Source organism: Biomphalaria glabrata, chromosome 1, assembly GCF_947242115.1.
Source record: "Biomphalaria glabrata chromosome 1, xgBioGlab47.1, whole genome shotgun sequence".
NCBI lineage: Eukaryota > Metazoa > Mollusca > Gastropoda > Planorbidae > Biomphalaria > Biomphalaria glabrata.
The window spans coordinates 12,484,043-12,509,287 of NC_074711.1; the positions used below are offsets into that span (position 1 = coordinate 12,484,043).

General features: G+C 33.6%; 1 protein-coding gene across 4 annotated transcripts; it reads left to right on the forward strand.

Moving 5' to 3' along the window:
• The first annotated feature begins 9,784 nt into the window (after nt 1-9,784).
• On the forward strand, nt 9,785-25,156 carry LOC106053827 (leucine-rich repeat flightless-interacting protein 1-like). 4 transcript variants are annotated; one of them, XM_056022569.1, is made up of 9 exons: nt 9,785-9,918; nt 14,218-14,534; nt 15,100-15,186; nt 15,268-15,324; nt 15,432-15,518; nt 16,884-16,901; nt 18,160-18,330; nt 18,778-18,870; nt 19,863-25,156. In XM_056022569.1, the coding sequence occupies exons 2-9, from the start codon at nt 14,448-14,450 to the stop codon at nt 23,088-23,090; spliced, it is 3,828 nt and encodes a 1,275-aa protein (XP_055878544.1). In that variant the 5' UTR covers nt 9,785-9,918; nt 14,218-14,447; the 3' UTR covers nt 23,091-25,156. The 4 variants fall into 4 exon arrangements, with proteins under 4 accessions (XP_055878544.1, XP_055878531.1, XP_055878548.1 ...); XM_056022556.1 differs by having other exon boundaries at nt 9,875-10,007; XM_056022559.1 differs by having other exon boundaries at nt 9,886-10,093.
• The last annotated feature ends 89 nt before the right edge of the window (nt 25,157-25,245 follow it).

Sequence of the window (25,245 nt, forward strand, 5' to 3'; positions counted from 1 at the left end):
TTATAAGGGGGTTTTAAAATCAAAATCTTCCTTAACTGTGCTCTTGTACTTGAAGACATAGGTAGTGACCACAGGCCTATACTCCTCAATATTGGAACGCCAGGTAGATACCAATCCAACAAAACAACTAGATGGATCTATAAAAAAAGCTAACTGGGCAGCTTTTTCACAAGAAACAGACACAAGACTATCAAGTATAATTGAGACAGTCAATTCAACCTACACAACTATAGTCTCCAACATCTTACAAGCAGCAAAAAAAATACATCCCTCGAGGCCAAGTTAAGAAATACAAACCTTTTTGGACACCTGAATTAGATAAATTAGTAAAAGAAAGAAACATGGCCAGGAAGACTATAGAAAAAAAAACCTACTAGAGAGAACAAGACAACGTACAACAAATTGACAGGGCTTATAAGATACAAAATTAAAACAGAAAAAAAGAAAAAGTGGACCACAACATGCGAACAACTAGATCTAAACAAGGATGGTTGAAAGGCCTGGACCCTTCTGCACCGGCTAACAAATAACAAACCCCCAACCTATAAAAGGCACTGACGACATAATAACAGAAAACCTTAAAAAGGCTGAAACCTTCAATAAATATTTTGCCAGCATTAACAAGTCAAAGCCAAGAAAACAACAGGACCAGGCCTTCAGTAATATCTTAAAGAAAGAAGAAAAAGCTCCAACAGTCAACTGTCAGATCTTTGACACTCCCTTCACTCTACATGAGCTCAATACTGCCCTAAAAAGCCTCAAGTCAAGAAAATCCCCTGGACCCGATAAAATAACAAATGAAATGATTCGGGGACTAGGACCACAGGCCCAAAACTGTATACTTAACTTTATCAACCATACATGGAAAACTGGAGACATACCACAGGAATGGAGAACCGCAAACATAATACCCATTTTAAAGAAAAATAAACCACCTGGAGACCCAAAAAGTTATAGACCAATATCTCTAACATCCAACATTGGCAAAATGGCAGAAAAAAATGATCAATAACCGACTTTATTGGTGGCTAGAAAGTACTTGCTCACTCCACAATGCACAAGCTGGCTTCAGGAAAGCAAGTAGAACAGAAGACCACCTCTTTCGTTTTATCCAGGACACAGTAGAAGGGTTTCATGAAAACAAGCACACTACAGCAGTATTTATAGATTTGCAGCAAGCCTATGATAGAGTGTGGAGAAAAGGTCTATTTTTGAAGATGAAAAAAATGGGCATCCATGGAAAAATGTACAGCTGGATCAGGGCATTCTTAAAAAACAGAACCATCCAAACCCGATTCGAAGGTGCCATCTCTAGTAAAAAAAGTTTGGAAGAAGGACTACCACAAGGTTCAGCCCTTAGCTGCACTCTCTTTCTAATCTTCATGAATGACCCCCCGGACCTCATTTCGGTCAATAAGGCACTTTATGCAAACGACCTTTTAATTTGGACTACAGAGAAATATCCAGTGCTGACTAGATCCAAACTAAATAGAGCCCTCACAACTATCTCCACATATTCAAAATTATGGAAAATGGAAATAAACAAAGAAAAGTCAGTTTATTCAATCTTTAGCCACAGCAACAAAACAGCAAAAAGAAACTACATCCTAAAAATAGACTCTCAGCCAATAAATAAAGAAGAAAATCCAACATATCTTGGTGTAAAACTAGACCAAAGACTGTCTCTAAAACACTTTATGGCAGATTTAAAAGAAAAGGCATCACAAAGATTAAACATAATAAAACACCTAGCAGGAACATCCTGGGGAGCTGAAAAGAAAACCTTAAGACAGTTATACACGGATATGTCAGATCTGTAATGGATAACTGTCTCTTCATACAAGTAGCTGCCAACAAAACCTATCAATCATCATTAGATACAATCCAAAACCAAGCCTTTCGGTTAATTATTGGAGGTATGAGAACTATTCCCACAGCAGCATGTGAAATAGACTCCAATATTGAACCTCTTAAGTTAAGGTGCAACAGGGCAGCATTAGAAGCTATTGAGAGATACAGAAGGTTGGAGGACGATCATCCAAATAAATTACTAACACAGAGAAATAGGAAAAACAACCAAAAAAAAAAGCAAAGGACTCTGATCCAACTTACTGACGAACTAGACCTAAAACACCACCTACCCAATAACAGAGAAAAAATTACCAGGTTTTCAAACATTACACCCGGACTAAACTACAAACAACCAACCATCAAAACACATTTACTAAATAACACCTTAACAAAAGAATCAAATCCACTGGAGCTCAAAGTAGGCACGCTTGAAACAATCGAAAGCTATCAAAAAACAGCTATCCATATTTATACAGACGGATCGGCTTTCAAAGCTACCATCAATGCTGGTCTTGGTGCCTTCCTGGTCTTCCCATTGAGATAAGCGCACCCTGTGGTGATTACTGCTCAAACTTCCAAGCCGAAATTGAGGCAATTACCATAGCACTCCAGACAGTGGAAAACAAATTATATGAAGGAGTGCAACCACCATCAGATATTGTTGTCTTTACAGACTCCCAATCTACTCTGCAAGCACTTAACAGCAGCACCTCAAACAGCCCAAGAAAGTTGACTAGTTGATTATCATTGTGATAATCCACCAGATGATATCAAAATTAAATATCAATATTACACTACAGTGGATCCCTGGACACATTGGCATCATGGGAAATGAAAAGGCAGATAAGCTATCAAAGGCAGGTTCATCTATGGAACAACCAGATAGACCTGTTAACTACCTCACCCTAAGGTCAATGTTAGTCAACAATCACAAAGAGGAGTGGCTCAACCAATGGGCATCAGGAAACACAGGCAGAGCCATGTACAGAGAAATGACTACGCCTAACAAACTGGACAGTATTAACTTCCTCCCCCGCAAAGAACAATCTACAATCTTCCAACTAAGAACAGGACACACACCACTATTAAATTACCACCTGAACAAAATAAACTCCACACAACTACCCCTTTGCAGACATTTCGCCCACCCCTTTGAAACCGTAAACCATATCCTCTTTGAATGCCCCTCCCTAATCCACCTTAGGCAGACCCTACTTCCACTACAGCCCAACATAACCAACACCCTGTACGGCAGTGCTGAACAGCTGAAGAAAACAGCACACTTTTTTTCCTTGGCACAGTCTGCAAAAGAGCTCACAGCTCAGCAGCAATAAAGCTGGATAGAAGAAGAAGAAGAAGAAGAAGTGCTCTTGGAATTTGGGGATTGTCGCTTGCATTTTTTTTGTTTTGTTTTATAGAAAAGGGGGATTTAACTGCAAAAGCCCTTGGTAGGGAGTTTTAAACTCAAAACCCCCTGGTAGGGGTTTTAAACTCAAAACCCCTGGTAGGGGATTTTAAACTCGAAACCCCCTTGGATGAGCTGGGGCAGGTGATGGTTTAGTATTAAAATCTCCCCTAAAATAAACAAAATCAAAGCAAAAAATCAGTCACTAAAGTCAGTCTCCCTCCCCCCTGCGGGGGGATTTCATTTCGAACCCCGGCTACGCCCATGCAACACATACTCAAGTGCAGCGGACATTGATTCTGCGGAACACAGTTTGGGAAACACTGGAATACAGTATAATCATGAGTATCACCAATTTTTTTTTTAAATGGGGGATGCATCATTTAATTGTAAAAGTGCTAGAGACTATAAATATTCGGCCTATTATTTAGAAATATTTTATTACGTTGATTTTTCTACAGTAAAAATTTAAAAGACCTGACGCAATTCAGTCTATTAACTTCTACTATATCAGAGGTTCCCTTGTGTCTCGAAGCGCAGCCATTTTGGCGCTTTGGTGCAAGGGACGTTTTTGTCGTGAAATGTTTTGGGCACATTATTTATGTTTATCGTATTATTTGTGCTTGTGTTCAAACTTTATTTTTTATGTAAAGAACAAGAGATATTTTTGTCCATACCATTTGGTATTTCCGTTTGTTGTGTAATTATTGTTAAATAACTAATATTATAATGTGAGTGTCGGTTTTACTATTGTCCAATTCAAAATAAAACAATGATAGAAAAAAAAATCGATGCAAACAAAACTGATTTATTTAATTTATAGTAACTTAAAAGTAAAGTTTCCCTTTCAGACCTTGCGATCTATGGGGCACAGAGGTGGCCTTAGCAGTGCGCGAGGCCGTGAGCGAATGTCATAAGCCGGGCCCATGAGCTTTAAGGGAAGACTAGGCTATATATAGGCCCTATAGTAGCGGTTCTCAACCTTTTTATGTTCGGCGACCCCTTTTTACAATCCCCCACTCTTCCGCTACCCCCGCACACACACACATACAGCAATAGAAGAATAGACAATAACAATCCTTATTTTCGATGGTCTTATGCGACCCCTGGCAAATCGTCAATCGACCCCCAAGCGGGTCGCGACCCACAGGTTGAGAACCCCTGCCCTATAGCCTAGTATATATAGGCTACTACGTCACGCTAACGGCATCGTCCGCCTCTAACGCTGAAAGCCTTATTTTTGTTACAAAACATACTATTTTACGTAAGTAGTACTATTGGCCATTTAACTACTTAAATACATATTATAAACTCGCAGTGTTCTCCACCTTAACATCTCAAACTAATACATCCACAAAACGTTATGTAAAAGACATTGTGTTCTTTGTGGCTAACATCAAACGTGCAGTCAAGGATGACTGTAAAATATGCCATCAGGTCTATAAGCTGGTTTTGAATACTATATCTGCAGTGGCGTAGCTACGGTGGGGAGAGGAGGGGGAGCATTTGAAGATCCCCCCGGCCTCCACTTGAGGGGGGCCCCAAATGAGTGTCCGAAATTTGTTTTTAAATAAGTTAAATATTACGTCACTGTCTTGTAATCCTGCTTTTCACGTTGTTATATAAGTTAGTGACCCTGTTGTATATATTCCACACAGATTATTAACTCTTTCCATGCGGGGTTAATCTCTATATTTCAAGGAGTAACGCTGACTAGTGCCGTGTTACTCTTAGGAAGTAACTTGATATATAAAGTAGTTTATTTCATCATCCGTATCATTTAAGAAGAAACCTGATAAGAGCACCGAAAACAAAGGAGAGCATGAACGTGTCGAAGAAAGTTATCACTATCAGATGATTCATACAAAGATACTATAGTCGAAGAAGTGAAAATGTCTCTTGATGAGAGAAGTAGTGCTGAAGGAACTCCGGGGGAATACTCTTTTACCACAGTCAGAAAAAACATCTGAACTAAATGATACAGAATACAGATGATGAGATTGACATCATGGTTCACTAGAAAGCTTCCAACAGTAGACATTTGCAACCGATCTTGGCTCCTCTTCTCTCCACACTTGGGATCTCTATTTTGTTTTGCATGCGTACTGTTTCCTGAGGCATTAGAAAAGACATCTAGTGCATTGAGCAAACCAGGAGTTGGTTTCACCAAATGGAAGAAACCTGAGAGACTGAAAGAACATGAAGGAGTCCACCACAGACACGCATTTTTTAAGTGGAAGAAAAAAAAAGCTTAAGGGAGAACCAGATGAACTGTCACATATGTTTAATGCGCAAATGTTGAAAAATCAGCAGTATTGGAGAGATATTCTGAAGCGTGTAACAGCAACTATTAAGTAAAAACAAACTAAAGCTTACGTGGCCACAACGAAAAACTGAAATCACCCAATCCTGAGAACTTCCTAGCATCTTTGAAATTTCTTGCAGATTTTGATGAAGTTACGAAACACCACTTGCATAGAATTGAATATGGGAAGACACATTATTTGTCACCAGAAATTCAAAATGAGTTCATAAACCTGATGGGCAAAAAGTTAGGGAATCAATTGTTGGGAAAGTCAAGCAAGTTTGTTACTTTTCTCAGATGCTTGATTCCACCCCAGATGTTTCTCATCAAGAACAGGTATTCCTAATAGTTCGTTACTTGGATGTTGATAATTTCGGAATAAAAGAATCATTCATTGGTTACTTTGGAATTGTGAAGCCTGGTGGACAACATTATGAAGAACTTGTTCTGAGAATCAGAGGTACTGGTCTTGAGCCTCGGCGATCTGAATTCGCCGAAAATGTTCATGTTGCATGGTCGGATCGAACTAGTCAAGCATATCAACCAAGCCTAAAAACTGACCATTGTTCGGCTTATTAAGTTTCTTTGTTCTCCCACGAATTGCGCTGTTTCTTTTTAATTAGCAAGGGATGAGTGCAGAAGCGCTTGACTTCCGAAACTGGGGTCCTGGGTTCGAATCTCTGTGAAAACTTGGATTTTGAAATTCGGGATTTTTAGGGCGCCTCTGAGTACACCCAACTCCAATGGGTACCTGACATTAGTAGGGGAAAGTAAAGGCGGTTGGTCGTTGTGGTGGCCACATGACACCCTGCTCGTTAACCATTGGCCAAAGAAAGAGAAGTAACATCATCTGATCTATAGATCACAAGGTTTGAAAGGGGAACTTTACTCTTTTTCTTACTGAACAATCGCTAGAATTCTTGCTAAGACTGCGCGCCCATGCAGTTTTTCTTTTCTAATTTGTTCTAGCATCAAGTCATCCATTGCGCTACCATTGAACATTCTCAGAGCTTAATCCAACCATGCTGACACATACTTAAAAGTATGGATGGCTGCATGGCCGTGCGGTATGCGCGCTGGACTGTTGTTCGGTCGTCTCGATGGTCTCGGACAAATGTAACAGTATATTCACTGTATACGTAGTAATACTTTTTATACTGTTAAGAGACATAACAGCACTCGTTTTTTTTTAAATAAACTATTTGCACCAAAATGTCCCTTACCGGCTACCAGTAGGCCTACCAACCTTTCTATGTCTCAGGCCAATTCAGGCCATATAAATTTCCGTCACGGTAGGGCTATCAGAGTCATCAGACACATGCACTTCAAAAAAAAAAACAAGGCTTACAATTTAGGCTAATTGATGCCACTAAATTATATGAATCAGAAGCTTTGTAAACAGAAGGAAAACCTATATAAAAAATTTAAAGAAACTAAGGCAGAAAGAGTTTATAAAAAGTATATACAAATTAAACACCTAACCCTAAAAGTAAGCAGACGGCTGCAGAGTGAATACATAACTTGTCCAGCTCTTCATGCTTTGACTCGCCAAATCTGACGAGGGGCACCCTTTTCCTTATATCCCACTCGCAAAATTTTAGTCTTATCCAAGTTTATGCGGAGGAAGATACACCCCTGTCTCGATGCTAAAACTCGGTTGATCCTTCTTCTGTTTTAATGCAGCAACTAGATTGACTGTATAGGTGTCATAGAATCTGGACACATTTTTCTGGGATGCCACATTCTCTAAGTATTTTACATAGTGATTCTCGGTGGACACTATCAAACGCTTTCTTAAAGTCTACGAAACTGATTGTTAGCCGTTGTTGGTACTCGATACTTTTTTATATGATATTTCGTAGAACGAAGATCTGCTCTGCACATGATCTGCGTTTTCGGAAGCCTGCTTGCTCTTCTCTGAGCCTCTCATCTACTAACTGTTGAAGCCGTCTCAACAGAACAGTGCTGAAAACTTTGCCCCTGGACAGAGAGGAGAATAATGCCCCTCCAGTTGGTGCAGTCTGTCCTTTTTTTTTTAAGCTTTACAATCACTCCTTTTTGCCAGTCCTCAGGGACTTTGATATTGGCAGCGTAACAAAATCCTTTCTCTTTTCCCGGTTAGCAGCTGTTCTTAGCAGAATATCAAGAGAGAGAGAGAGAGAGAAGCCGGTCTATTCTTTTACTATCCAGCCTTGTGCTCCTTCCATTTTACCTTGAAGAATGTCTTACTTCTTCTTCTTCCTCATTCTCATTATTATGTTGGATCGTTCAGATGACTAAACCAATATATGAGATGAATTGTGCAATGATCTTATAATATGACCAAAGCAGCTCAGCTTTTGTCTCTTTACAGTATAGAGGAGTTCTTCCTTTTTGCAAGCCAGAGTACTGACTTGTAAAACTACAAACTCATTTGTCTGATGTGATACCCAGCATTTTTCTGTAGCGTTTACTCTCAAAGTCTTGGATTCTTCTTTCAGCCTCAGCATTCAGTGTCCAACTTTCACAAACTATATAGGAGTACCGAGACTACTAGCTATGTAAATGGCATTAATAATGTTATTATGAGTGTTCATTTTCATTGATGAGGTATAGCATTCAAAGAGTTGTTTCTAGGAGTTCTTATCCGAGAGTTCAAGAAGACCGCATATTTTGTTAAACAAATATGCATTGAAGTAAACTGCAAGTCTTTAGTTCTAATGGTGCCTTCGTAATAACTGGAAAGTAGGCTACAACGCCATTCAGGCATTACTTCAATCAAAGCAGTCGCTGGAGCGGTGGCGGAGCAAGATCTAAATTTGGCCTGGGTTAGTTGTATTTTGCGAGGCCCTTTTTTGAAACAAACAAATGTATATTTTAAATAATAAACTCTTTCAAATTTCATAATTTATTTATGGAAATGCCATTAGATAGAAAATAAATATTAAAAAAAAAAGAGAAAAGAAAATATGCATATAGCCTTTCTGAACTCCAGTAAAAGAGTATTGTAATTTATCTTACAAGCTATGACTATATCTGCTTTAATAGATGAAATTGCCATTTCTGAAAGTCTTTATGAATCACTGTAGGCCTACACGTAGACGTTATTTCATAACCATTAATTACCGGTAGTAGTTTAAATTTTGAAAAGCTTCTCTCAGCTGATGTATATATATATACCTTCAGGTAGCCTACTGTTAAAAAAATTAGAACGATAATAGAGAAAACTGAAATTTTCAAAATCTAATATATAAAGCATAAAGAAAGGCGTATGTAGGCCCTATGTACTCTGGCGGATCCAGGGGGGGGGGCGGTAGGGGCACTCGGCCGACCCCCGAATCTTAGTAAAGAAATCAAACAATTTGTGCACAAATTTATTAGTTATATAATAATATATACTAATTATTTATATTTCAACCTATTTTTAGATTATTTCGCCCCCACCCCTCTAGTATGTTGGCCGATTTGGTGGGATGGGGAGGTGTTGATGGCATCAATCCCGCCCCCCCCCCAAACTTTCGAGTGTGGAGCGGTTCAATTTATTTGTAGAAATCAAAGCTTATTAACGGAATCAATTAATATCTATTATCTATATAATTAATTTAAAAAATTGATTCACGTGTTGTCATCGACTATCCATAATAATAAATTAAGAAAACGAGAGCCTTGTTTCAGTGTTTTATTATTTTTTCTTTCTTGCATACGACTAGTAATATGACGTGGGGAGAAGCATATAAGTCTATATATCTACACAGACACACACAGAGAAAGAGATTATGAAAATGATTCATGAGCAGGGGCAGACTGACTGTAGGCCTATAAGCATTTCGGTGGGCCGGTAGGGCCCTGAAAGGGTCACTATGACACGTGTGAAATTGTTTAAAACGTTTTCAAACATTCACTTATAAAGTGACCCATTGAGCGTTGTGTTTAAAACAAAATTCTTATAAATCTGAACACATTTTCCAAATAAATGTAATAGCCTACATACGTAGACAGTGCTACTTGCAGCCTTTGCAGGCTTCACCACGGATGTTATAGAAATACCGGGGCCCATTTTGACACCTAGTCCGCCCTGTTCATGAGTGTTGGACATAAATCTTGCTAGTGAGCCGGTAACATTGTTAACTTTAGGATCCTAGACAAGATTAAATCTTTTTATGGAGTTCATGTATACATTTTGAATGTCGATCTAGATCTATGTTTTGTAATGAAATTGGTTATAAGCATTTTTTCCGTTAAAAAATAAGTCATATTAGCAAATGCAAAATAAATCATCATAGAAATAATTATTTGTTCTGTTTCTTGGTGATCATTACTAAACTATGCGTAATCAACATCCGGGTGTTATCGGCACTTCCAAAACATGGATGCCAAAGTAAACCTCTTCCTGAAACTATATCCTTGACTTAATTAATGAAAATGAAAATGATAGTTATCACCGTATTCTCTTCTTTTCGAAACTGGGTATACATAAGTTTGATTAGAGAATGTTTACACTCTGGCATTAGAACTTAAGGAACATAAAGTGCCACCACTCGTCCGCTCCGTCAGTCAGTAACTGACACTTCACTGACACTAAAACTTAGTCTTAGTAAAACTAACTTTATGATTTATCAGTTTATGAGTCTGACTAGTCTGAGACGAGTGAAGTTGAGTCCACTCAACTCAAGACTCAACTTCTCAAGTCTGTGAATTTGATTGACTTAGTCACAGGGCGCTGCCGCCCTGGGTCGCTAGATTATCAGTTACATTATTATAGTTATTAATATAAAATAAACTCTATGCTTAAAATTAAAAATATTATAGGTCTAGATCTAGATAAATATGGATCTATCTAGTCTAGACTTAGAGTCAGAATCTAGAGCTAGATCTAGAAATACTCAGTTGAAATAGATCTAGAATCTAGTAGAAATCTAGATCTAAATTTGGTTCCTATTTTAATCTTATTTAAAAATTAGAATTTATTTAGATCTAGATTCTTAGCGCAGTTAGTCTAAAGTCTAAAAGATCAGTATCTATTTCATTCATGATTCATATGATGATATATTATATAGTAATATATATATATACATAATACATTCTATATATTATATAAATATGTATATATATATAATATAATATATAGAAATAATAGATCTAGATCTAGACTCTATTTAAAAATTTAAATTTTACCTAGATTGCTAGTGTAACATTCTTCAAAAGGGGCCTTCAATGGAAAGTTTTACCTATAGACTCTAAATCTATAATATTAGATATTATAGATCTACTATAGCGGATTAATAATAAATAATATTTAGCTTCTTACTCTACGTGTAATTATAATAGATCTATAAATATAATAGTAAAATTATAATACAAGATAGATCTAGATTCTAATTATATTTATATATAGAATCTTCTGCTAGATCTTGATCTGCCTTATCGAAGACCCCCCTTTTTGTATACCATATCAAACACGTCACCATATTTTTATCAATACATCTTAACCCGGTTGAATGTCTCGCTGGGTGGGACATTTTTTCTTCGTTCCAGTCGAATGTCCCACCCAGTGGGCCATAATAATTAGGATCAAATTTAAGTTGAATATCAAACTTTTTGTTCCACTTCCTGATTCCTAAATTTTAAATTACTATTTTATACAGCAGAAAGTAAATGATAATAGTGAAATTATTCAAAAAAATAAATAAAATAGCTCGACCAAGATCGTTTTTTCACAGCATCAGAGGCGGTGCGGAGGGTGGGGGCAGGGGGGAAATCCAACTAGAGACTAAACAAAAGACAGCATTACATAGCTATCTTTCCAAACAGAAAGACTAAAGTCTGCATTGTTTGCAGTAACAGAAAAACACCTGGCAGTGGGCGTAAGACAGTATTCTACTGTGAATCTTACAATGTTGGTCAGTTATGTCACCCTTGCGAGTGCTTCAAAAAATACCATACACAAATACCTTTTCAAAAATAAACATTCAGACATAATGTTTGGAATATTTTTCATTGTTATTAATAAAATATTTACATAAAAATTAACTGGTTTAGGGTCTGTTTTATTTGATTTTTCTACTTTCTTGTAAAATACTATGAATCAGCTAGAATCTAATTCAGACCTGGCTGCCAACTCCTCAAAAAATATTAAAGATTGGTAAAGGTTAATTTTGATGGGTTATTATAGAAACATTTTGGTAGTATGGTGTGTGGCCAATTTTTTCAAATTTTAACACATTTAGTTTTGTATTCCTATGCAAGATCGTTTTTCTGCTATGCAATAATGTGCACTGGTATGAAAGTGTCCTTTCTTGACCTCATACACATAAATAAGGATGCATTAGCCAAAGAAGACCAACATATTTGGCTTCAGCATTGAAAGGAGAACATGTATATTACACTTCCCTTGCTTTCCATTACATGCTCTTGTCAAGATTTCCATTAAACCCATGTGGAGTCCTAAGGGGTGTTTGATAAGGTTTACCATTTTAGAAAATGCTACAATATTCAACACAATTTCTTTTTGAGTGTTTATGTATTCTTATGCAATGTTTTCTTTAATGTTGAAAGCAAAGATAACTTAATCAGTAAATTTTTAGTATCTAAAAGACAGCAAAACACGCACAAGGTTATAAATACATGTTCATTAAACATTATTTTGAAAAATAACACATTTTTAAAATAAATGTACATTTTTTTTACAAAATTATTTCCCTTCCCCCCATCAAACAAATTTATTAAATATTAAATATGCTCTTCCCTGCCATTGCTAAATCTATTTATAGCATTGACATGCTTAAATTTTCTACTATGAATGTGACAATTAGTCTTTTCTTTTCATTTGCTTAAATGGTAGTTCACCTCTTGCTTGACCAGAAAATACCTAAAAGAAAAGAATTAGATAATTAAAACATTTTTTCAATACATATTGTTTGATATGGTTTACAAGGCATTCAATATCGTTGTCAGGGGAAAAAATTATCTGATGAGGTGTACAACTAACTCCTCTTTGATTTTATTTTAACTATGCATATTGAAATAATTCAGCAGATCTAATTTTATAGACCAATGAATGATGGGTTTATAAATGTTTCTTTTTTTTTTTCTAGGTCCAGCCAATACTGAGCTATAACAATTCCACTGTTAAAAATTGCAGCAATTCGGCCTAACTTGTTCAATAAGACAGTTTTACTCTAGATTTAAGTGATAGAATTAGTAGTCTAAGTAGTAGGGTCTAGCCTACACAGTATTAGTATTATCCTGTACTTAAGTATTTTGGGAGTAGTGTACCAACTTGACTGAAATTCAAACTAATCTAGATAAATAGATTCTAGATCTGTAGATCATACACTTCATACAATACATACATCTAGTCTAGATGACTAAGATGTCTAGTCTAAATCTAGTTCTATTCTAGAGATATTTTATTTTTTTATACTATAATACCATCACTAAATTATATCTTTTCCAGAACTAATTTAGTAGATAGATCTAGATTCTACTTAGTTAGATTTAGTTTTCTAGATTTAGAATCTTAATATAGTAATTCTTCTTCTTCTTCTTCATCGTTCTCATTGTTATGTTGGAGTGTTCATATGACTAGACCAATACATGAGATGAACTGCGCAGTGGTTTCCAAATCAGGGAGCTCTCCATATAGTTTTCTTTCTATTGGGGTGATTTGGGGCCAATGTCTTATTCGGGCCTCTTGGTAGAGAGAGCAGTTTTGGAGGACATGGTTGGCATTTTCTGGTGATACTCCACATGGGCAGATTTCACTGGTTCCAATTTTGAGCTTCCGGAACATGCGTTGTCGCATTCTGTTGTGTCCGGTCCTGAGTCGAAAGATTAGACGTTGGTCTTGTCGGGATAGCTTATAGTAAGCGTCATCTTTCTTGTGATTTGGATGAGAGCTCGTCCATTTCTCATTTATTTTATGTACAATTAATTTCTTCATTTCTTCTGGATAGAGTTCAGAGTTTACTTGTGAGTTTGTTCTCCCACTCTAATACCATCACTAAATTATATCTTTTCCAGAACTAATTTAGTAGATAGATCTAGATTCTACTTAGTTAGATTTAGTTTTCTAGATTTAGAATCTTAATATAGTAATGAAATTGTACTTTAGTTACTTTTAACTTTAATGTGATTTTATATAACCTTGCTTGGTACCACACACACCAGTATTGCTGCTAGAGTTGTTGCTAGTGTTGTCAAGCTAGATGTCTTTGGTTCTTTGGTAGGGACTAAATTATTAAGTGAAGTATTTGTCTTGGACTATTAAGAATATGGTGTCTTGTTACTTAATCTCCAGTTACAGTTACTTAATCATCAGACTCTTACTCCTGGTCACTAGATCTAAATCCTCTAGTCTTTTTATCTAAGAACTTTGAAATATAAAGATGTTTCAAATACATCACAAAAAGTGTGAAGCATTATATAAATATATTTACAATTTTATGTCATAAAAAATATAAATACTTATCATCTCTATGATGTACAAAATTGTTTTTATATGTTTATATTGTTCAATAATAAAGAAAATAATAGTGAATAATTATATTAAAAATACAAAATACTAAAAGCATTGAAAATAGTTTTTTTGTACTGTTAGTGCTTTAATATTGGCATTTTTTCTATCACAAGCAAGCTTTAGTATTAGCGATAATTATATTTTTATTCTTTTACACAGGTCCATTGATTGTTGTTTTGTTGGAACTAATCATTGCCTCAGGCTAGGACTGGTAATCATTTTAGAACCACATAATTGTGTGTGTTGTCAGTCTGAACATTACTGACCACACTTTCCATGTTTAAAACTTAAAGTGTTTTTACTAAAACTGTTTTGGGTGACTACTTGAGACAGACTACTTGATTTAATCAGAATCACCTACTGTCACTGTTTCCCTCGCACAATTAGAAATGAGTTCTCAGTCGGCAGGACGACGGCGTAACAACATGCGGCAATATTCAGCTGAAGATCAAGCATTAAATGTGATTTCCAAAGAAGTAGGTTTTTTTTACTACATATATATATATTTAAACACAAAATCTTTACTGTTAAGTTCATATAGAGTTAACAAGAAAAACTATGACGCCAAGTTTTAAAGTGAGTTACGTTATATTTGTATGTAAAGTCATACTTTAGAAATTATTATCAACCTAAATACTTTAAATTCAAATGTTTTTGTCACTCTCAATAGTAAAAAAAAGTATAAGTACCCTTTCTGACTCTGTGTGATCTATAGGACATTATTTTCAGTCTTATGTTGACTAATTAGTTGTAAGAAACTGAAAATTAATTTTAAAATTTAAATATGGATATAAAGAAAAAATTTTCTCTGCATTAAAAGTAAAGCATATTCCTGTAAAATTAATCAAGTTTTAAATGCTTTGTTTTTGAAATAGTATAGTATCATTCCCATAATATAATTAAAATCATTTTTGATGTTATACAAATTGTGCATATATAGAAGCTGAACAGATTTTCATCACAAGAATTAAACATGTATTTTAACCGCTCTGTCTTCATTTTGATTGACAATTGCTATATATTTGTATTTTATTTCCAAAGGCTGAAGCGCGTTTAGCTGCCAAACGAGCCGCTAGAGCAGAAGCAAGAGAGATTAGAATGAAAGAAATTGAAAAACAAGAAAAAGAAGTAAGACTTGTTCAAAAAATGTTTACAGATTGTAAAGTGACTTGATTATTGCTAGTTGTCTAAATTGTCATTCTCTTTCAGTCTGAGGGCAAACAAGACAGACTACATGAAATAGCAAATGAACATTCTTCATCAAAGGTGATTACACTTTGTAACTTCTTTGTATTTAAAACAAAGGTCTTTTATAATTTTTAAAAATAATTTTAGTTTTTTTTTAATCACACTGCTTTTCATTTGTATTGTAGTCCAGACAGTTGTCAGGGTCAAGATCAGGTTCACGCAGAGGAAGTATAGAATCTAATGATTCTGATACAAAAGATGTTGATTTAAAGGTAAATAGTTATTTAAACAAAACATCTTTTTTAGTATCTTTTTTTTCTTCTGTAAATCAGTGTACCAAACTTGTGACCAAATCATCACTCAGCCACATAATAGGTCATTTTTAGCCTTTTAGAAGATAGCAATATCTTTTTAGTTAAATTTATATAAGTTTGATTCAACCATTATAATGTTCACTGGATGCCACACAAATATAATGTTGTTTCATGAATGAAGACTTATTTATTTTAAATATATATATTTATATATATATATATATATATATATATATATATATATTAGCTTTTTATCTAGCTAGAAGTTTTTATTGTGCATGATAATTGGGGAACACATAAAACTGCATGGAAAGCTGTTTCAAAATAAGCTTTTCAGATCATTAGTTTGAAATTGGTGCACTAAATATTTTCCAAAGAAGGAAATACTTGCATTGAATTTAAAGCTATCCTTTGAAAAGATGAACATGTTTAAATAATTGGAATCTATTTGTGCACCAGCAATATTAGTTATTTGGTTTTATTTGACATTTTTTCTCTGATTGTTGAATTATATTCTTGGCTTATGCTCCATATTATCACCATTTATTTATTTTTTATTTGTTTATCTATATACACATTTTTCTACATAATACATTATATATATATTTGTATGCATTGCTTTCGACTGTACACTGAGTTATATTCCTTTTTAATTATATTTTTAAGAGGTCCCCCACATCTTGCCTTTAGGAGTTAAAACTTGAACTAAGTTGTTGCTCCCTTGTTCCAAATGTTGCAGAGCATTATATTATAAAGTTCATCTATGATCACTCTTCATTACCTCATTTAATTGTTAGTCCCAAACTTCATTTAATTTATCCAGACAAAATGTTCACAACAATGTGAAATGGCATTATTTTCTTTGACACATTTCTTTATCAGATGCTGCTATCATTGTGCATATGCTCTAGTTTTGGTATTGAATATTTTTTAGCTCCTCATTTTATCTTGAAATCCATTATAATAATCAGCCATAGTAGTTATCTGAACCCTTCTACATAAAAACGATAATGCAGTAGAAGGCACTTTTTGATTGTGCTGCTGCTTTCAAATGATTTAAAAGCCTAAAAGCTTTCTAATTGTTCTACTTCTTTGTTTTGAATTTTTCACTGTAGCTTATGGATTTAAAACAAAAATAATTCTGGAAAGCACTGTCAGTAGCTAAGTTAATCTAATGAAAGCAAAAATAACAACATTCAACAAGTTCTGTGGGTGTCCTTCTGCTTCAATGTTTAGAGTTGTTCTTATATGTCTGATACATTTGTATTATAGAATGTCTATTTTGATATTCTGTATATTTTGTCTTGTTTAATAAATGAACAGAAAAGAACTCTAAAAATGGTGAGTAACAATTAGAGAACAGCCCACACAGACATTTCCTTATGCATGCTATTGACTGTTGAGTGATGCTAATCATTTTTGCATGTCTTGTTTTCATTGCACTTTTTAATTTTTATTTTGTTTATATTTATAATACCTAGAATAGAATTGTTGCTGTTAGTTGTAAGAGTAGAAAATATAAATAGCATACTTTGATTATAATAAAAAAAAATCTACAGCTTTTGAGTCAGACATTTAATAGTTTTAGTAAGCCTACATCCTTGAAAATGGATTTTCAATTTTGGCCCTTTCTAGATTTGAATGTAAGTTTTTGCAAATAAAAATTTATGAGCATGTCCTGAGTTTGTAAAATTACACTTAATATTTGATTGTTCAGTTAACATTGATACTTACTTACTTTATTTTGTGTTTTGGGAAATAATCTATTAAGCTGTTTTTTTTTTTTTTTCTTTTTTTTTTTTTTTTTTCTTTTGTTCTTTTTTTTTTTTTTTTTTGCATGTATATTTTTAAAATTTCAATTTTTTAGATTGTACATGTGCTCTGTTTAATGTGAAAACAATATTTTAGTCTTATAGAAAAGCTGCCCTTTAAACTTGCAATCTGCTGGCAATAGCATTGTGTTCTCTTCTTTTCAACTTCACTACAACTTCACAAGTATTTAGACTTTTCAGAATTAATCAAATGTTGTAATGATTAAAATGATTCTATAAGAAAGAACAATCACTCTTAAGACTTTTGTGTTTTAGAAGAATGTCAAGCTAACAAATGGAATAGAGAAATGAACAATTCAGAAAATCTTTCTTCACAACAATGGATAATATAAATTAAGAGATACACATTAATAATATCTCAAAGTTTTCTTTGTTTGAGCATGTCTTAAGTGTTTTCTGTCAGGGAAAAGTCTGTTCTAATCAACTAAATGACTTTGCAAACATTAACGTTTTGTTTATTTAGCCTATTGAGACCAAAGCTTTGATTCAATGTAGTCTTTTAAATTTTTTTTTTACAATGAAGAATTGAAAATGTAAAAAAAAATATAATAATTACAATAATTCTTTTTACCATTTTGAAAATAAATAAATCTTAATTATTTTTAAGCAACTAGAATGTAGTTATTATGAACAGCTATGAAATATGTTCACATAAAATGTAAGTTCCAATATAGTACATTATACAGTTTTGGGGGTTGTAACCAAGATCTGGTTTCTATTCTTTAAAATATTAACAATAGCTTAAAAGAAAATTATTTTTTTTTCAGGCTGAGTTGAGAGAGCTAGAAGATAAATATAAAGCGGCCATGATGACGAGTGCCCAGCTTGACAATGAGAAACAGTCTCTTGTTTATCAAGTAGAACTTCTTAAAGATCAACTTGAAGAACAAGATGAAGGTTATACAGAGCTTCAGAGAGAGCATAAAGAGAAGTGTCGGGTAATCAGCTCTTAAGTTTTTTCATTAGTATCAGCACAAAGTAAACTTGTACATTGTAACATTGTTTTAATAAACTCTTTCTCATGTAAACATTTTTTATATTGCATAATTAATACGTAACTCTTTATTCTGTATTGTTGCTTATTATGAACATTTTGTCATATGAAGTTCACTACTGTAATAATATGAAATTTCATTTAGTTTTATGTTGTATAATAATATAATATGATTCTACTTTAAAAACAAGCCATAGAAAAAAGAATACTTTTTAAAAACAAAACTTATCTAAGGGAAGAAACTGCTAAGTACTGCCATTTTTCTGAAAATTACGGGGTTTTACTCCATTTCTATTATATAAATTAAATTTAATTATTTAGTACCTAATTGGTTATTTTTTCGATTAATTTATACACATTGATGTAACAAAATTTGTTGTTTGTTCCATAGGAATACGAGTTTATGAAACGTGATTTAAAGAGTATGGAGCATGAATTGAATATTTTAAAACAACAATTAGAGATTAAAGACAAACTAATAATGGCAAGTATTGAAATTTATTAGAAGCTAAATATAATTTTCCTATCTAAAGCATGTAGTCTACACAGATTAAAAATGTAGATCTGGTATAAGATTTTGATTTATTATGTAAATATTTTGTTTTTGTGAGGGTTGCCATTTGAAATACAATTTTCTTAAAAAAAAATTAATGTCATTAAACTCTTTATTTATCTGATGGTATTTTTATTTGGCTAGTTTGTAATACACAATCTTGATATTTATTAAAACCAAACATCTTGACATTAATTGATACCCTACAGGGTCAATTCTTCCACACTGGATTTTGTACAATTTATCTTAATTGTGGGCATTTGAATGTGTGGGAGGAGGATTCAGTTTTTGAAGGGGTGCATATTCCATTGGAGAAGCCAAAGCAAAGATATTCAACTCTTTAAGTGCTAAAATAAAAACTTAAAGAACTGATGGGTCAAAGAACTGTCAGTATGTGTGGGAAAATCATAGTTCATAAACCCTTACAGCAAGGTCTTAATTAGTATAACTAAGCACACCTAAAACTGTGTTTCATACGCTATGGTTGAAATAGTTGTTATATTTGTTGTTTTTTTGCCCAGAACACTCTCAAACCCATCAGCAAAACGGCCAATATAACAATGCTTCCCTACCCCAACATAATTTTCTATCTCTCTAATTCTGTGTCCTTTTTTTTTGTCTCTTAAATCCTACAAAAGAAGAGCCCACAATCCCCGATTATATAGTATGCACAAATATGAAGTCTAGGACTAGTGTTAGATATAATGAACATACCAATAAATAATCGCACAAGTATGCATTGCCTGCTGGCCGAATCAGAAACATAGTATGATCAAGCAGCTGACGGTGTCACGGGTTCAATACCCGGTTTGAATCAAATATTATTTTAAATATTTAAAAAAAAATTATTTTATTATATTTTTAGTTTAATAAAGGAGGTATTATCTTTTAAAAAAAAATATTTTTTCTTGTTTTAATATCAGGAAAGTGGATTTGTGATTTTAGCCAATGATAAAGGCGAGCCAGTTTTAGAGAAACAGTCTACGAATAATGGGCCACTTCCTTCTGGAGCTGTGTTGGTGTCTACTGAAACACGAGACTTTTTGGAGAAAGCTGAAGGTGTCACTCTAGGTACTACAGTCAATGATTGTAATAGTAGAACCATGCCAGGTGTATTGGTCTCTGCTAGCTCTGTTGACGCACCAGATTCACACTTGAAGGAATGTGTAATGGGGGAGGTAGGGGTAAAAATAGTTGAATCTAGCAGCGACAGGGCTAGTAGTGAGGCTGTGCATGTCAGTAGTTGTGTGTCTACTAAACAAAAAACAACTAAAGATCAAATTGAATATAAGAATAGTGAAAAAGACAGCACTGATGGTAATACTTCATTAGATGCCCTTGAGGGAAGCACCTTACTTGGTACAAAAAAACAAAGTATTGATCTGTGCACATTGGAAATTCCCACTGGCTTGAACTCTGCTCAAGATCATAGTGATGAGGATTCTGATGAAGTTGATGAGTTTTATGATGCCATAAGTACACCATCTCCATTCAGAAAAAATGCTGAACTCCAAGCCCTATGTGGCAGCTCTGTAGATCCTGACAATACACAACATCTGGCTAGTGACCTTAGCTCTGAGAATGATGGTAGCTGTGTGGATATGGTTTTGAAGACAGACTTGCCAGTTCATGAAGAAATCAAGGTGTATGAATCTCAAAAGCTTGAGCAAATTTGTGAATTAAATGTTGAGACAACAATGGTGAATGTTGAAATAAACTCTCTTGAAATGATTATTTGTGAACCTCAAGAAAAAATGGTGCTGAGTGTAGATAGTGGTGTGATTACTGAGGCCATAATACCTTGTGACAAAGATGAAGTAGGAACTCAAGAAAACAATATCAATGAAGACACTGTCTCATGTGATAAAATGTCCTGCAAAGATGAAGTCTTTCAAAGTACAGAGGATAAAAATGGAGATGTAAATGAATCTGTTAATAATAATAATAATAATACTGAGGAATTAGTTAAGAACAGTGATGAGAGTCTTCCTGCCTTACATGAAGTTATCCACAGCGATGATGCTCTTCTCACGGATGATAATTGTAATGTTAAAAAAGCTAATGAGATTACTACAAATGCTGCGGTAGTTGGTGTTTTAGGAAATGAGAAGGAAAATATTACAAATGTAGAATCAGTTTCAGAAGCTAACAATACTGTTGCAAAGGATACAAGTGATGTTAGCAAATCTCATCAGATTAATTTAGATACAGAAGATGATGTTACAGAACCGATTGTAGCAGGAAATATATCAGAAAACATAGACAATGTTTCTAAAGATGAGATTGTTGTAGATAAAAGTGATGGCAACAAAGATAACACTGAATCTTGTGATAAACAAGAGAATGTTAAGAAGCATGAGAATAATAAAGATGTTGAAAAAGATCAGCCTATTTTAAATAACAGACCTGATAGTTTAAATAATGAAACTGTCACAGAAGATGTAAAAGAAGACACTGTTATAAATAGTGACACAAATTTTAAAAAAGATGATGATATTTTGGTTGAAAAAGATGTTAAAATAAAGGAGCCTGAATCAAAGAATATTGAAGATGTTAAAGAAAAAATTGTTTCAGATAAAGAAGTTAAAAAACAGGAGATTCAATCTGATGATGGAGAAGTCAATATGATAAAAGATGATGTCATAGCTATAAAAAAAGAAACCATAGCAGAAAATAATGAAGAGATTGACTCAGATAAGAAAGGAGAAAATGAAGTAGCAAATAAAGAGGATACTCTAGCAGTTAATAAAGAAACTGTCTTAGAGAATAAAGAAGAGATTGTAGAAGATAACAAAGAAAAGACTGAAGCAGTTATTAGAGAAGAGACTAAAGCAGTTAGTAAAGATGCGACTGAAGCAGGTATTAAAGAACAGACTGAATTTATTGGTAAAGAAGAGACTGAAGCAGTTAGTAAAGAAGAGACTGAAGCAGTTGTTAGAGAAGAGACTGAAGCAGGTATTAAAGAAGAGACTGAAGCAGGTATTAAAGAAGAGACTGAAGCAGGTATTAAAGAAGAGACTGAAGCAATTGTTGGAGAAGAGACTGAAGCAGGTATTAAAGAAGAGACTGAAGCAGTTGCTAGAGAAGAGACTGAAGCAGGTATTAAAGAAGAGACTGAAGCAATTGTTGGAGAAGAGACTGAAGCAGGTATTAAAGAAGAGACTGAAGCAGTTGTTAGAGAAGAAACTGAAGCAGGTATTAAAGAAGAGACTGAAGCAGGTATTAAAGAAGAGACTGAAGCAGGTATTAAAGAAGAGACTGAAGCAATTGTTGGAGAAGAGACTAAAGCAGTTAGTAAAGAAGAGACTGAAGCAGTTAAAAAAGAAAAGACTGAAGCATTTATTAAACAAGAGACTGAATCAACTAATAAAGAAGAGACTGAATCGTTTAATAATGAGTCTTTTTCTGATAATAAAAATGATTCGGAAGAAGTTAATAAGGAAGACACTGAAGCAGTAATTAAAGAAGATACTGAGGCAGTAAGTAAAGAAGAGACTGAAGCTACTAATAAAGAAGAGACTGAATCAGTTAATAATGAGTCTTTCTCAGATGATAAAAATGATTCTGAAGCAGTTAGTAAAGAAGAAACTGATATTGTTGTTAATGAAGAGTTTCCTAATTCACAATCTCTTTCTGGTTCTGAGACAAGTTCTGTTGAAACTACTTTACATACATCTAATGCTGCTAGAGCTGAAAATGTGTTGCGGTCATTAAGTAGAGAAGGTTCAGAGGCCTCTGAGGGTGCAGGCTTAGATGACTATGATTTGGATGACATTGACGATGTGTTGAAGTCTTCAATAGAAAATCCTGAAGAGAAAACACTGGAAAGTGAAGAAACTGTTTCTAAAAGGAAAGAAATGGTAGCTGTAGTAGCTAAAGAAACCAGCACTCCACAAAAATCTCCTCTTGTGACACCAACTGGCTCTGGACATAAAAAAGACAAAAGCCTTAAGAGTAGGCTATCAGTGCGTAAAGGGAAAAAAGAAAAGCATGATGAATCTGTAAGTAAAGGTGAAAAGTCAGAGTCTCACACGTCTTTGGAAACTGAAGATCTAGAGAGTACATTGGACAAACATATGGAAGAGCCTGGTCTATCTAAGGCTCATAAAAAATCAAAAAAATTTAACCTTTTCAAAAAAGTATTCAAGTAATTTTTTTAAAGTATTTATTTACTTTTGATAGCTTTTTTTAAGGCAGGCAGAATTGTTGTCTTTTTCTTTATCAAAAAAATGATGAAATTCGTTTTGTATTTTCTTTGAACCATTCTTGTCAAACACATTTTATATGCCATTTAAACTTGTTAGTAAATGTGTAAATATTCTGAAGGTTATTGCTTCCATTTGACATTGACTACCTATCAGAACACGAAGCTTAGTGTTGATGATAATGCTAGTTAACTGTTTTATGTTTGTAAATAATTATTCACTGCAGTTTTTCTACGATATTATTGAAAGTATTTAAAAAATTTTTTTGTTAAGAAATGGCCTGTGATGAATCCTTTGCTCTTTATCAGTAAAATGTCTTTCATATATTGCATACATAATCTTACTCCTAAAGAAAGAGTTACTTAAGTCTCCAGAGGAAGACTCAAGTCATTTAGTTCTGGAGCTCTACTGGGAGCTCTAAAAATAGGATTTAGGGGGAAAATGAATTTTTTTGTGGTAGTTATTAAGTGCAATTTCAGGCTAAAATTATAAAGCTTCTTTTGCTCATTCCTTACAATTTACAGTTTGTATTCTTTGACTATGTCAATATATTGTTAAATGTAACTTTATTGGTAAAATGATTGTGAAAATCTGGAGGGTTTCACAGTAGTCTAGTGTTGAGATGGCACATTTCAAAAAGGTTGTTAAATGAGTTGTTGGCTTTTTTTTTTTTTTTTTTTAATGAAAAAGAAAAATTAGTATTGTTTAAGTACCAAAAAAAATGTTCTAACATTCTCAAAACAAAACACTACAATAACATAGGTTTCAACAGAGTTGTACAAGTTTTGATAAAATGCTTTCCGAATTATACCCTTTGTTGACCACACTCCTATTGAGTTCTTGCCTTACTATTATTCTAGCTCATATCCATGTGCATTTGGATTTTTTTCTCCTTCCTTTAAGTTGCCCTTTCCTTTGTTTTAGTTGCTTTTTATTATTATTATTATTATATTTTTTGTGATCGGTATTTTTTAAAGTAAAATATGAAATGGTAAATAATCAATTGTAAATGGTATTCATGTATTGAATGTCTTAGTTGCTTGGTTAAGTACAGAGCCTTTTATGTAGCATATTTTTGTGTTTATTTTTTTAAGTTTGGTTATGGAAATTATATACACTATAGATGCTCTTCATTCCATTAGGGTCTAGTAAAATGCATTTTAATGATTGTTTGTATGTGTAGAGCTTATAAATATTTGATGATATTTGGTTGATAGTAGTGACCTATATCAAATTTTCCCAACCATTTGTTTACTTTTGGTAGTTTTACAAGTCAGAGTCAAATTGTTTTTGCTAACTAAGATTTAGAAGATAATAGACATTTCTTTAAAAGAAACATTTTAGTATAGTCATTCAAAGAGTGTTTATCTTTTGTTTTTCTCTGCATGAATGTGATGGATATGGAAACATGCTTTTTTAAAAGTATTTTCTTTTATTAAACTAGTTTTTAAACTGGATATTTTTTTTCTTTACAAAATATTATATTGTATATAAATACTATTCTAGAACTAGAATGATCAAAGTTAATGGTTAAAGTGTTCAAAAAGGCTGAACTAGATGCATTTGTTGAAAAAACACATTCCTTAAACATGTGGATTGATTTTAAAAAAAAACATTGCATGATTGCTGTTTAAAATTCATTTGAATAATTTTGTTTTTTTTTATCTAGCTGCATGGTTTTGTTCAATTATACAGGGTGATACAATCAGGTTGCTGCTTAGATCCTTAGCTGTATAACATTCTCCTTAATTGTTTTGGTGTCATTGTTGAATGCCTGTACTGGTAATTGATGAGCCTAAACCAAGTCAGACTAATCCAGTGCAGTGACTGTAAAACAAAACTCTTCTAGTTCAGAATGCTGTTATTGAAGTGATTGAATAAAATATACCTTCATTATTTTTATACTTAACATGTATGAAGCTTTCAGAAACATAATTAAATATATAGCAAAAGCTATTTAAAATTTATACTGGATATTTCTTTTCCCAATAAAGTATACAGTGGACTATGAATTAATTGTTGAAGTAATTTTTGCTTGTTTGTTGAAGTTCTCATACATCTATGTAAAGCATACAACTTGACTCTGGCTTCTATAGTTGCA